The 13,801-nt window shown below is 36.9% G+C and overlaps 2 protein-coding genes across 3 annotated transcripts in view; one reads left to right on the top strand and one right to left on the bottom strand.

Annotated features, from left to right (window-relative positions):
* Positions 1-13,801, top strand: part of CENPP (centromere protein P) — a 266,012-nt gene that overhangs the window by 72,109 nt on the left and 180,102 nt on the right. For both annotated transcript variants that reach the window (XM_036896889.2, XM_036896890.2), the window contains exon 5: positions 7,606-7,702. In XM_036896889.2, coding sequence (XP_036752784.2) covers positions 7,606-7,702 — 97 coding nt within the window. The remainder of the gene's footprint in view (positions 1-7,605; positions 7,703-13,801) is intronic.
* Positions 11,879-13,801, bottom strand: part of OGN (osteoglycin) — a 28,760-nt gene continuing 26,837 nt past the window's right edge. Inside the window, exon 6 of the mRNA XM_036896892.2 lies at positions 11,879-13,573. Within this exon, the coding sequence (XP_036752787.1) occupies positions 13,403-13,573 (171 nt within the window). The 3' untranslated portion in view covers positions 11,879-13,402. The remainder of the gene's footprint in view (positions 13,574-13,801) is intronic.

Here is a 13,801-nt window from a genome sequence, read left to right as displayed (position 1 = left end):
TGCTCCAAAATGGTGGAGTTGTGTTGGAGGGGGCTGGCCGGGAGGCTATTTATCTCCGTAAGGGGCCTCCGTGCTCCCTGCTGCTCAGGGGGTTAGAGTGCCCAGAGATCCCCAGATTCCCTACCTCTGGACTAAGTGTCCCTCCCTGCCCCTTTAAGACTTCTGAAAAGCACTCGCCAAAACAAAAACAAAAACAGAAACATAAACAAAAAAAAATTAAAAATAAATTTAAAAAGAAAGAAAAAAAAATGGCTGCTTGCTTTTCTTTTTTTCTCCGGCACCGGCCTCTGGTACCTGCTCACTGGTCTTGCTGCCTTGTTTTCCTAGTGTTGGGGTCCCTGTCCCTTTAAGACTTCCAAAAAGCACCCGCCAAAACAAAACAACGACAAAGAAAAAACAAAAAATGGCCGCTCGTTGTTCTTTATTCTCCGGCGCCAGCCTCAGGCACCCGCTCGCCGGTCTTTCTGCCCTGTTTCCCTAGTATCCAGGACCCCACGCATGTCCTGTGTCTGCGCTGTGGTCCGGATGGCTGGGGCTGGGTGTTAGCAGTCCTGGGCTCCCTCTCCCTCCTGCTCTGACTCCTCTCCTCCCGCTGGGAGCCCGGGAGACGGGCGCTCGGGTCCCGCCGGGCTGGGGCTTGTATCTTACCCCCTTTGTGAGGCGCTGGGTTCTCGCAGGTGTGGATGTGGTCTGGATGTTGTCCTGTGTCCTCTGGTCTTTATTCTAGGAAGAGTTGTCTTTGTTGTATTTTCGTAGATATATGTGGTTTTGGGAGGAGATTTCCGCTGCTCTTCTCACGCTGCCATCTTGGCTCCACCCCCCCCATTCCAGCCTTTTACTTGTTGCCTCATTGGGTTTTTCTTCTTATTGTTTTCAGAGTCCTTTATATAGTCTGCATACAAGTCATCTATGTAGTTGCAAGTATTTTGTTTTGTAGCATGTCTTTTCATTTTCTTAACAGTATCTTTCAGTGAACAGAATGTTTTGATTTCAAGAAGACAGTTTTTTTTTTCTCTTATAGCTCATGTTTTTGATATGATGTCTGAGAATTTTTGCCTAACCTGTGGTTATAAAGACTGCCTTCAAAATTTTTAGAATTTTTATAGTTTTACCTTACACATATAGAACTATGGCTTATTTAATGTAACTTCATGTGCATTTTAAGATACAAAGCAAAAGAACTACAGATCTGTTTTGATTGAGGTCTACCTGCTTGGAAGTTTATTTTCTGCTCTCTCTCTGTTTTGTTCTTCTGTTTTGCCTTGCATTTCTTTTCTGGATTATTTGAATATGTTTTAATATTCCATTTTAATTAGATGTTTTGCTATATCTCTTACATATCATATAGTCATATATATTTATTTCTCCTCTGCTTCTGGGTCTCTGATTACATGAATGTAAAACGTTTTTTGGCTTCGTCCACATGTATCTGTGTCTTTTTCTTCTGTAGCACTTAGGTTGTATGGTTTCTCTGTGCTCACCTCTACTCAGGACACTGAATAGCTCCAGGCCTCACCACCCATCACACCCTCCCCTACCCTGTGCTTCATTACCAGGGTTTTGCGTCTTACAAAATGTCAAATAAATGAAATCACACAGTGTGTAACTTTTTGAGGCTGGCTTCTTTACTTAGAATTAGGTCTCTGAGATTCATCCATCTTTTCATTTCTGAGTAATATTCCATGTGTGAATACTGGTTTATGTATCCATTCACCCATTGGAGGACATTAGGGCTATTTCCAGTTTTGGTGATTATGAATAGAGCTGCTGTAAACAGGAAGTTCTTATGTGACTGTAAGTTTTCTTTTCTCTAGGGTAAATAACCAGAGTGGGATTGCTGGGTCATATGATAAAGATATGTTTACATGTATAATTAACTGCCAAACTGTTTGCCAGAGTGACCGTACCATTTTGTGTTCCCAGCAGCAGAATATGAGTGACTGATAACATTTTATTGAATTGACTTGTGATATTCACCTGATTTTAGGCCTAATCTTCCTAGGTATATATTGTTAAAATTAAAGTTTAGAATTTTTTTCTAAATTTCTCTTTATGTTTTGCTTTATCCTTGAAAAAAGAGACATTTGGAGTTATTTTGCTTTTCTGACTAGTTGAAATAGAAATGTGTCATTGCCAACATTTTGTGAAAGAAATCCATAACATCTGTTTTACATTTCATGAAGTTTGGACTGTGCTTGGGAAAAACAGATAAATTACAACCCCCCTTAGAGCTGTCAGAGCCAACACGCATGCACACGCACACACATACTTTGTGTAATGGTGATTGTGCTGTGACAGCTGGCTAACCCTTATGGAGAGCGGACCAGGGTGAAGGACTGTGACTTACCCCACTTTAACACAAGCTCTTATTTAAAATGTGTGTAACAGAACAGTCTCTTTCTCCTTCTCTCTCAGTGTTTGTAGTATGTATGTATGTTTTTGTATACACTTTGGCTGCTTATAGTTCCTAAGATTTTTTTTCTTAGCTCAGTCCCTCATCACATGATTAAGAGCCTATTTATTGCTCCTTTGTTTGATGGAGATTAAAATACTACATCACTTTGGTGCGTGAGCTCTAATGAAGTTACTGCTGCTCTTTATAGGCCTATATTCTTGTAATTTGACCTCTCAGATATTAAAATATTTTGTAATAGGTGTTGGAGTAAGTTCTAATACTTAATTTCTGGTGTTCCCTGTGAAACACATAGTTTTGTAGCTGTATGCTAAAGCACCATTCTTTTATTTTTCTTTTCTGAGTATGCCCTTTTGTTCTTTCTGTTTCTGTTTACATTTCCTGCTTTCTTTTGGATTATTTAAGCAATTTTAGTATTCTATTTCAATTTGTCTACTGACTTTGGCCATTTCTGTTTTTTCCCTTGTCTGGTTAGTTTTTTGGTGTCAAAGGATTGCAACATACATAACCTGACTTCTAATGGTCTACTTAGATTTAAAATGCTTTACCCCTACAGGTACAGTCCAAAACCTAACTGCACAACCCCTGTCCATCCCTGCTTCGTTTTGTCATTTTCGTATGAAGTACATTCATATGTGTACATTGGAAACCCTGTAAGAAAATGTTAGGATTTTTAACTTTAGATTGTCATTATATGAATTAAAGAACGTAAGAGAAGACTAATAGTTTGTGATATTTACCCAGATTTTTACCATTTCTGTTGCTCATCCTGATGGAAGCTTTTTAGAACACACTGCATATACCATGGCTTTGTTCTAAATACTGTGGTGTGCATTTCAAAAAATAGAGATATTCGCTTATATGCTAATAGTGCTGTGACCGACTTCATAGTTTGACATTGATGCAATACTTCTAATTTGCCATCCATATTCCAATTTGTTAGTTGATCTAACAGTGTCCTTTATTGCATTTTCTTTTCCAGTGCAGTACATGATCCAGTCTAGAGTCAAGTACTGCATTTAGCTGTCATATCTAAATAGATTTCTTTAATTTGGAACAATTTCAGAGCCTTTCTTTGCCTTTTAAGATGTTGCCATCTTTTAAAAATACAGTTCTCTCACCCTCTACCCCCACTAGTAGAATGTTCCTTATTTTATCTTTGATCTTTTCTTATTGTTAGGTATCCTTAGGCAAATTTCTGTATCGGTGATATTTTGTCTTTCTCAGATACTTGTTACACATAGGTGATAATAATTTTGACCATGCAGTGAAAATGGTGTCTGTTTCTCCATGTATCATCACTGTTTTTTTTTCTCTTTTGCAACTAGTAGTCTGTGGGGAGACACTTTATGGCCATGCAGATACTGCTTTTCTTTAAAATGTCTGCTTAGATTTAGCATCCCCTGATGATTCTTGCCTTTTCCGTTCTTCACTGTGATGGTTGCAAAATGATGATGTTTCCAGTGTAGCTCTTCCTCCACATTTCTCAATAGATGTTAGGCCTGTGCTTAAGAAAGAGACCTCCCTTCTCCCCTGTATGTATGTTTATGTACCTATTTGTTTATTATATGTGTGGTTTCACTCATTATTTTTTCAATGACTTATAATTCCTTATTACTCTTTTTCCTTATTTCGGTGCTCAGATTATCTTAGACTTGATTAGTGGAAACCCCTTCAAGCTGGCTGCTTAATCTGTGTGATGTTCCTTCATACATTTTTGAGCACTTCCCTATATTCTGTCATAAGATTTTCCAGGCTCAAAATATACCTCTTCTGCCCCAGTATGTAAATTTAAAAATAAGTAAATACATGTGTGTTGAAACATATTATATACTTTGTACTGCATTAGTGACTAAGCATATAGATGAACAAGGTACATAACGTCTGACTTTGTGAAGCTGACAAACTAGTGAATGAGTAAAACCAGTAATGCATGGCATGGTCATCATTGCGGTGAGCGATCCAGGAATGTTAGTGCAGACCTGCCACATGGCAACATTGTTGTATGTAGCAGTGAACAAAGCAAAGCACCTCCGCCCTCATAAGCTTTTAGTAGGGGAAACAAACAAAACTGGCATGTAAAACAGGTAATAGGTTAGATAGAGGTAAGTGACGTGGGGAAGGTAAGGTAGAATGGGAGGTGGGAGTGTGCAGGTGCAGAGAGGCATCCATGCTCGAGGAGGTGGTTGGGCAGGCAGGCCTTCTGGTGAGGCTGGCATGTGAGTGGGGCAGGAGCTCACCTTGCCTGGATGTGTCCAGGGGGATATCAAGTCCAGAAACTCAAAGTGTATCACGTTTTACCTTGTATTATTATCACGCAGTATATGTATCTTATCCTTGGTGTAAATTTTACATATGTGATAACAAGAACAGTGTATCTTCATATAACATACTTCATTGGTTTTTTTCCTTAGGCTAAATTATTAACACTGAATTTAAAAACTATTTCATCTCTGTGGAGCTTTTTCTTAATATGCAAAATGAAAAAACTGGATAAAATTATTTGTACAGTTCTTCATTCCTAAAGTTCATAAGTTTGTTTAACAAAGAATAAAAATATTTCTGATAAATAACAAAACTTATCAGAATTAGAATAATAGAGCTTTTAGAAGAACACCTGGGACTGAGGTCTCCTTTACAACATGGAGAGATCATGAATATTTGGGGAATGCTTCTCAGCAAAATGGATCTAGAAAATACTGTTCCTTTGGACCACCCACTCTCCATAAAATTGCTTCATCTTACATACTTGTGGCACAGATCCCTAAACTCCTTTAGTAAGTATGTGTGCCCACCACTATTTATAGTATACCCAGTTGCTCTAGTTGGATCGTGTCTGAAGAGCACACTCACAAGCTAGTTGTTCATTGTCTAGGAACTGGCTAACCTTGGGGGTGGGTGTATTGCTTGCAAGGCTGTATTTATTTGAACTGACTCAGAACTTGTCCTCTGTGAAAGCCTTTTCGGTGGGTGGCATTTTTTGGACATATTTGGATGCAGTTTTTAAACTTTGTGGTTGCTGGAGGTGGTGGATAACAATTGGGGGAATTAAGAGGCTAACCAGAAAGTTTAAAAGGAAGCTGGACAACAGGATGGTCATAGGGACTTTGAAAAGCTGTGATTTCTGCTGAGAATCTAGAAGGTTCTACCCTTGTGTTGCACTGTTCTCATTCCCAGGGTTATCACCCTGTTCATGAAAGCCACAGGTCAGCCCTGAGTTCTCAGCACTGGCTAGTCATGAGACTCTGCAAAAGCAGGGAGTGAAGGCTGAGGTAGTTGCCATACTGAGCGTTGGAGGCATACCCCAACACACACAAAGACCCTGTTGGCAAAGCCTGGGAGACATGTGAGTTCTACATGTTGAGTAAATCTGTCCAGATATTAGCTAACAGGGAGACATGTGAGTTATAGGTCTCACTATATGAAAAGAACAATAACAATAACAATAAAAAAAAACCCACAAAAACCCTGAAGAGACAGGGAATCTAATTTCAAGAACTGCCACATATATTGCTTAAAATGTTAAGGTTTCAATAGAAATTACAAGACAGGCAAAATCGAAACTGAGTAAAACAAGAAAGTATGGCCATATGTAGGGATATAAAATAGAATATCAATAGAAACTTTCCCTGAGGAAGCCCAAATACTGGACTTTTTATAAAAAAAGACTTTAAATCAGCTATTTTAAATATACTTAACTAAATTAGATAATGTATATAAAAATTGTATATTTTACTCTACCCTTTGGTAGTTGTGGATTGCCATCTGCTCTGGCATCCAGGTTGGCATCTACAGGAGGCAAAAATAAACTCCAAGGTCTTCCCTTAATTCCTGAAGTCTCTACCCATTCTGCTTTTTGTCCACATTTCAGAATCTCCCAATACTTACTTCATGTCCATGGTTCTAAATTTTAATTCATGGGAGCATTCAGGTGGAATGTTCTTATTTACTCCATTGTGACTAGAATGGGAACTAAATCCCAGTCACTTATTGAATGAGTGATTAAATGAACATATGCATCGTGCTTAAACTTGCTTCTAAATGTTTGTGGGTGTCAATATAACAGTAGGTATAAGTATTAAGAGAATTAAGATAAATTCCTATGGAAGCTCATATTTGTAGATATTTTGGAATAGGACATGTGGCATGGTGGCAAGGTCATTGTTCAGACAGTAATTCTCTAACACCAACTGGGTGTTTGATTATTTGATTCAGTTTTGACACTAACTACTTGGATTTAGTACAGAGTCATAGACTGAGGATAGCGTCTTCCATGAGACTGCCCCAATTGAGATATCAGCCATTAGTCCTCAGGGACCACCTGTACTTCCCACCTACTAGATTTTGGGATTCTCCATGGTCCCCTTTGGTTTGATAATTTGTTAGAATGCCTCAGAGAACTCCCTAAAAGTGTTATACTAAACATTACATTTTTATTATAAAATCTACAATCTAGAAAAACAGACAAATGGAAGCAATGCTTAGGCCAAGGTGTAGGGTGGGTTGGGGGTTAGGGGGAAGAGAAGAAATGGAGAGTTTCTGTTCCTTCACCTTGTGGAAATGAGGTACATTACCCTCTCCACACAACATGGTCACCAACCAAGAAGATCCACTGAGCTTTGTTGTCCTGAGTTTTTATTGGGGTTTCATTACATAAGGCATCATTGATTAAATGACTGGCCATGTGATTAACCTCCTCTAGCCCCCTTCTCCTCCTTGGAGGTCTGCTTGGCCCAAAATTCCAACCCTCTAATCCGTGGTTGGTCTTTTTGGCATCCAGCTCCCACCCAGGGGTTATGTAGGGGAAACCACAAGTTACCTCATTAGTGTAGCACCATTGTCACACAGAGATTCCAAGAGGTTTTGAAGCTCTGCCAGGAACTAAGGACAAATACCAGATATATTCTTTATTATATACCATGGTAATTTCAAGGAGAATGTGGCATTTCAGGGAGATCTTGAAAGGTGGGTGGGATTTAAACATTTGAAGATGGGGATAAGGGCATTCGGGCAAAGAAAGTATCCTACAGGGGGGCACACTTGAAATCACAGAGTTCAGTATATAGAAACACATTAAGTACTTCTTTAGCGTTAGTGTAGGATATTTAAAAAGCAATGATAAGGTAAAGAAAACCAGGTTGGGGCTCTCATTTGATGATATTTATTAACCATAGAATCTTTCATTCCTACAGAGCAGAAGAAAGAAGGGATCTGTTCATGTTTTTCCGAAGCCTACACTTTTTTGTGGAGTGGTGTGAATATCGTAAGCGCACATTTAAACATTTCAAGGTAGAGTCTAAAGTCTTTACGTTTAAACATACATGAAAAGTGAAACTGGTGTTAGAGAATTTAACATAACATTCTTTCCTTAGAGTTTTTAAACAATAGAAAATATTTCCATTAGCTTCTGGAATTTGCAATTATTTGGAATAGGTGGAGGAGGAATGCTTCTGTACAAATCAGTGCAACATTTATATTATTATGGTGTATCTTGAAAGAAGTTATATTCTTACTTGTTTTATAATACACATTTTGAAAATTGACCTGTTTAAGGGTACTTGAAGTAAAATGACAGATGCTAATAATGAATATAAACCAAGCAGGCTTATCACACAACAGTATAATCTTTACTTCCTGAGCCAGACTTTATTTTGAGTTTCTTAATTATTATATATTTCAAGTTTCAATATTGAAGCCTGGTTATTGTAACGTGATGCTTTATGAGTCTAATGTGGAGACACTTAAAGACTTCTTTTTATTCCCTTTGTTTTCTGGCATAAGTAGATTTGTGTATGGCTGCATTGTAAACCCCAGGCTTCTTTAGTTGGACAGCACGAATTATTGGCAGCAGTGATCCACTAAAAACAAGTTCTGAACGAGTCAACATCATTAATGGTTCAAGGTTCAGGGTTACCCAAGCCTAACCACCTCATGACTATGGTTTTCATGATCATTACTAACTCCTTTATTTTGGATTCTTTTTTAACATTATTCTGTTATTTGCATTCTATTTGGGTGAGCTAATAAAATTGGCCTGCATAGGATTTTCTTTAGAATGAAATATGCCAGTACCTGTATTGTGGTTCTTTGAGGAATCCTTGTAATTATGTTATTTATAGGTGCTCTTGCACAAGCACGATTAAAAGCTCTGTGTCACAGTTGGTAAAGTGCAGTAGTGACTGAGGAGTGTGCTGACAGTAATGGTGATGAGTCACCTGATATGGCTGTTTACTCACACATTGAATGGGTGTGGGAAATGTGAATGCTAGTCCCTTTCCAGAGCCCATTTGCCTGTAGGTGCTTTTAAGGTAGGTGTAGAAGTACAATTGGTATGTTTTTCCAATAGAGGATAGATTGCATCTGTGAACTGGTCTTTGCTGGTAATAAAATTACTAGAATGCAGAGAAATATTCACACTGTTGGGTAACCATCCCCACCATCTGTCTCCAAAACTCTGTCATACAGGCTTACCTTTCCCTCCTTCCCATTCTGTTTTGTTTCTATGAATTGAACTACTCTTGGTACCTCTTTTAAGTGGAATCATAATATTTATCCTCTTTGCCTGGGTTATCTCACTGAACACTATGTCCTCAGGTTCATCCGTGTTATAGGCAGGTGTCAGAATTTCATTCTGTTTTAAGGCTGAATAATAATCCATTATAATTTTTTACCATATTTTACTCATTTATCTGTTTGATGGACATTTGAATCAGTTTCCACCTTTTGGCTGTTGTAATTAGTGCTTCTATGAACATTGGTGTACAAGTATCTGTTTGAGTCCCTACTTTCAGTTTGTTTAAGTATATACCTGTAAGTGAAATTGTTGGATTGTATAATAATTCTGTTTAAATTTTTTGAAGAACCACATATTCTTTTCCATAGTGGCTGCACCATTTTACAGTGGTAACAACACTGTGCCAGGCTTCCAGATTCCCACATTCTTGCCAACATTTGCTAGTTTTTGTTTTTGTTTTGTTGGCCACAGCCAGCCTAATGAGTATGAAAAGGTATTGTCACTGTGGTGTGACTGGCATTTCCTAATGATTAGTGATGTTGAGATCTTTTCATGTCTTGTTGGCCATTCATGTATCTTCTTTGGAGAAATGTTTATTCAAGTCCTGTGCCCATTTTTGAATCACAGTTATTTGTTTTTTTGTTGTTAAGTTATAGAAGTTCAGAAGTTCTTTATGTATTTTCAGTATTAATCTTTTATCAAATATATGACAAACATTTTCTCCCATTCTCTAGATTGTCTTTTCATTCTCTTGTTGGTGTGTTTTGATGCAGAGACGTTTTTAATTTTGATAAAGTTCAGTTTTTCTATTTTTTCTTTTGTTGCCTGTGCTTTTAATGCCATGTCTAAGAAATCTTTATAAAAGTCAATGTCATAAAGACTTTTCCCTTTTTTTTGTCCTTAAGAGTTTTATAGTTTAGCTCTAAGTTTAGGTGTTTGATCCAGTTGGAGTTAATTGTTGTGTACATTGTAAACTAAGGGTCCAATTTCAGTCTTTTGCATATGGAGATCCAGTTTTCCCAGTACCCCTTATTGAAGAGACTGGCTTTTCTTCATTGAGTGGTCTTGGCACCTTTGTCAAAATCATTTGATCATACATGTGAAAGTTTGTTTCTGGGCTCACTGTTCTATTCCATTAGTCTATCTCCTCCTTATGCCATATGTTTACTACTGTAGCTTTGTAGGTAAGCTTTGAAATGAGGAAGTGTGAGTCTTCCTATTTTTGTCCTTTTCAAATTTGTTTTGGCTATTTGGAGTCCCCTGAGATTCCACATGAATTTTAAAGTGAGTTTTTCTGTTGCTTCAAAAAATGTCAATGGGATTTTGGTAGGGATAATATTGAATCTGTAGACTGCTTTGGGTAATATGGATATATTAACTTTTCAGTCTTCCATTTTATGAACACATGTCTTTCCATTTACGTCTGCCTTATGTTTCTTTCAGGAATGTTTGTAAGGGTAAATATTTTTAATTTTAAGCCTCTATCATTAATCATCAGTGTCAAGAATGAAACAATATCCTTTTAAGATAATGGAATCAGCATATTTTTACTTTCAGTATTTTATTTGTGATTTAAGGGTGAATATAAGGTTCTCAGGTACCCATGTTCATATCTTCTTATCTATAAATCTTAATATTATTTTTTATTTGCATTTTTTATTAAAGTATCATTGATACACAATCTTATAAAGGTTTCACATGAGCAACATTGTGGTTACTACTACATTCACCGTATTGTGAAGTCCCCCCAACATACCCCATTTCAGTCACTGTCCATTGGCATAGTAAGATGCTATAGAGTCACTACTTATCTTTTCTGTGCTATACTGCCTTCCCCGTGACCCACCTACATTATGTGGGCTAATCATAATGCCCCTTAATCCCCTTCTCTCTCCCTTCCCACCCACTTTCTCCTACCCCTCCCCTTTGGTAACTGCTAGTTCCTTCTTGGAGTCTGTAAGTCTGCTGCTGTTTAGTTCCTTCAGTTTTGCTTTGTTGTTATACTCCACAAATGAGGGAAATCATTTGGTACCTGTCTTTCTCCACCTGGTTTATTTCGCTGAGCATAATACCCTCTAGCTCCATCCATGTTGTTGCAAATGGTAGGATTTGTTTTTTTTCTTACAGCCAAAAAAGATTCCATTGTGTATATGTACCACATCTTTATCCATTCATCTACTGATGGACACTTCGGTTGCTTCCGTATCTTGGCTATTGTAAATAGTGCTGCGATAAACATAGGGGTGCATCTATCTTTCTCAAACTTGATTGCTGCGTTCTTAGGGTAAATTCCTAGGAGTGGAATTCCTGGGTCAAATGGTATTTCTATTTTTAGTTTTTTGAGGAACCTGATATATTGCTTTCCACAAGGGTCAATGGTTGAACTGATTTACATTCCCACCAACAGTGTAGGAGGTTTCCCCTTTCTGCACATCCTTGTCTTAATATTATTTTTAAATGATAATTCTATATTTTCAGATTTTTACCAGTGCTCTTCCCAAATTATTATTTTATGTAAGCAGCTGACTTTTAGATTCTATAAAATTTGAAAGTTATTTAGTGATGTGTTTTCGTTTTCAGTTTATATAAAGAATGTAGGAATTCATTATTCTTTTGACATCTGGAAACAGGAGAGACGTGTCCTCTGACTGCTTTCCCCAGTGTTGGTCCTACCACTCAGCTATCCTTTGTCAAGTTTATATTTCCAGATAAAGTTATAGTTTATTTCCATTGATTTATTCAAGACGGATAGTTTGTTTGAAGATTCTATTTTTTCCAAATAAAACAGAGCGCTTCTGTTTAGATAGATTTTATTTTACACTAATTACTGTATGTTCAATTCAGATATGCTCACTATCATGCTAGGCACTTTGAAAGTATAATGGAAATATTGGATGTGTTCAGTGCACACAGGGAGTTTTCAGACACAGAAATGAGGCAAGCACACAAAATAATGAAAAAGCAGTATAATAATGATTAGAGTTTATCAAAATAAAATAAATGAGTTAATAAGTGTTATAGGGGAATTGTGGGTTTAAGAGATCACAGATGTTTTAATGAAAAAGCTTCGTCTTGGGGTCAGCCTTGACAAATGGGAGGAAAATTAAAAAACAGGAGGTCATTCTAGGCAGGGAAAAAGTGGAAACAAATGCTTAAAAATAGGAATAAGTATTTGTTCTGGGAATAGTATACAGATACCAACTTGATTCTAATGCATAATCTGTGTGAAAACAATGCTGATAATTTTTATACACACAGTTCCGACTCTTGTTTCTAAAGCACTGATAATTTCTATGTAACCCCAAACCAATGTGGAGACTAAGACTTTCCCGTGGGGTTTGGGCAAGAGGAAAATTATTTTAAGAACTTTAATCTGGCAGCATTGTGTCATCATAAATCATCACTAATAGACTGAAGATGACTTCTCACCATTAAACGTACCAGTTAATCATGGGTCTTTAGAAAATGTTGCTCAGAAGCTTTCCTGTGAATATATAGTCTGTTTGCATGAACATGGATACATGTGGGTGGGTGGTTAGGTAGTCTACAGTAACACCACAGAATTCAATTTATTTTCATGTCTTCCATTCAGACAAACTTATTGATGAAATTCTCATTCCTCTAGTGTGAAAATAAAACATTTTGCTGTATACATCATATTTGAAAGATTTTACAATGGAAAACTTTATGGCTATTTTCTGAGAAATGGGATAGATTCTCAGCATTTTTTATACTGATTTTGGTCTGCTTGACTTCTTAAAATGGTTTACAGTAGACTTAGAATGTTAATGTTTAGATAAAAGAAAATTTTGTGCTATTTTATTGAAGCCATTGACTGTGTGACTACAAAGCAGAATAACTTTGAGTATTACTGTATTTAGCTCTTGATTAGAGAGTAAAATCAAGAGGAGAAGTTTTGCCTAGGTATGAGACCAAACCCTAATTCTCAGACTAAGTAAAAATATAATAGCTGCCTTCGTAGAAAGAAAACAAAGTTCCTGCTTCATGATGAATAATGTGTGAATCATAAAAGAAAAATGAGAGATCACTGGAAATATTTAGCTTTTCAGAATTTTTGGAATGTCTTCTTTTAATGCTTGAGGGATCCTACAAAGGCCAGGAAAGCAAACAGTTGAAAGTTTCTTGGATTTATCCTCTCTCTTCATTAGTAATGGAAGTAATGCTTCTTAAACTTGGGTATTTATAGAAAAACATACCTTTTAAATGGCACTGTAATATAAACTACAAGGATTTTGTAATGATATTTAAATCTTTTCACATTACTTTGTTTCGAGCTTACAGAGCCAATCTTACTTTTTTACTCATTGGTATATGTAAGATTTCTTAATATCCTTGCTTAAAACTTAAAATTAATTCATAGTGGGATGCAGTTAATATTAAAGGAATATTTATGCTTTGTTGAGACAGATTATAGGTGTGTATATATTTTAGTTTACATGATGCATTGATAGTAGTTAAAAGTATGACCCTACAGGCAATCTTTTTAGGCAGATAAAACTGTTGGGGTGCTTTCCCAGGACAATGGGGTTGCCCTCCAAGCGGATCTCTTCAATGCGGTTCCGAATATAACGAGTGTCATTAGCCTTGCAGAATGTGTCATCTGTAATTGAAGTTATGTTGTTAAACTGGAAAATAAAAAGGAAAAATTATTCAGAAATCTGAAATCAACCTTTTGTGTGTTATGTAATGGGACCTCACAGAATATTTTACCTAAAAAGGGATTCTTAAAATACAGTATGTACTGTGTGTCTTCATGGTAATAAAACCCCTCTGCAATGTGGGCCCCTTTTTTAGGTCTACAGTGTTCCTTTGGAAGAACAGACTACTTACTATAGTACTCAGAGTAACACTCA

The sequence above is a fragment of the Manis pentadactyla genome, chromosome 3 (genome assembly GCF_030020395.1).
Source record: "Manis pentadactyla isolate mManPen7 chromosome 3, mManPen7.hap1, whole genome shotgun sequence".
Lineage (NCBI taxonomy): Eukaryota > Metazoa > Chordata > Mammalia > Pholidota > Manidae > Manis > Manis pentadactyla.
This window is presented reverse-complemented; position numbering and strand designations above follow the sequence as displayed.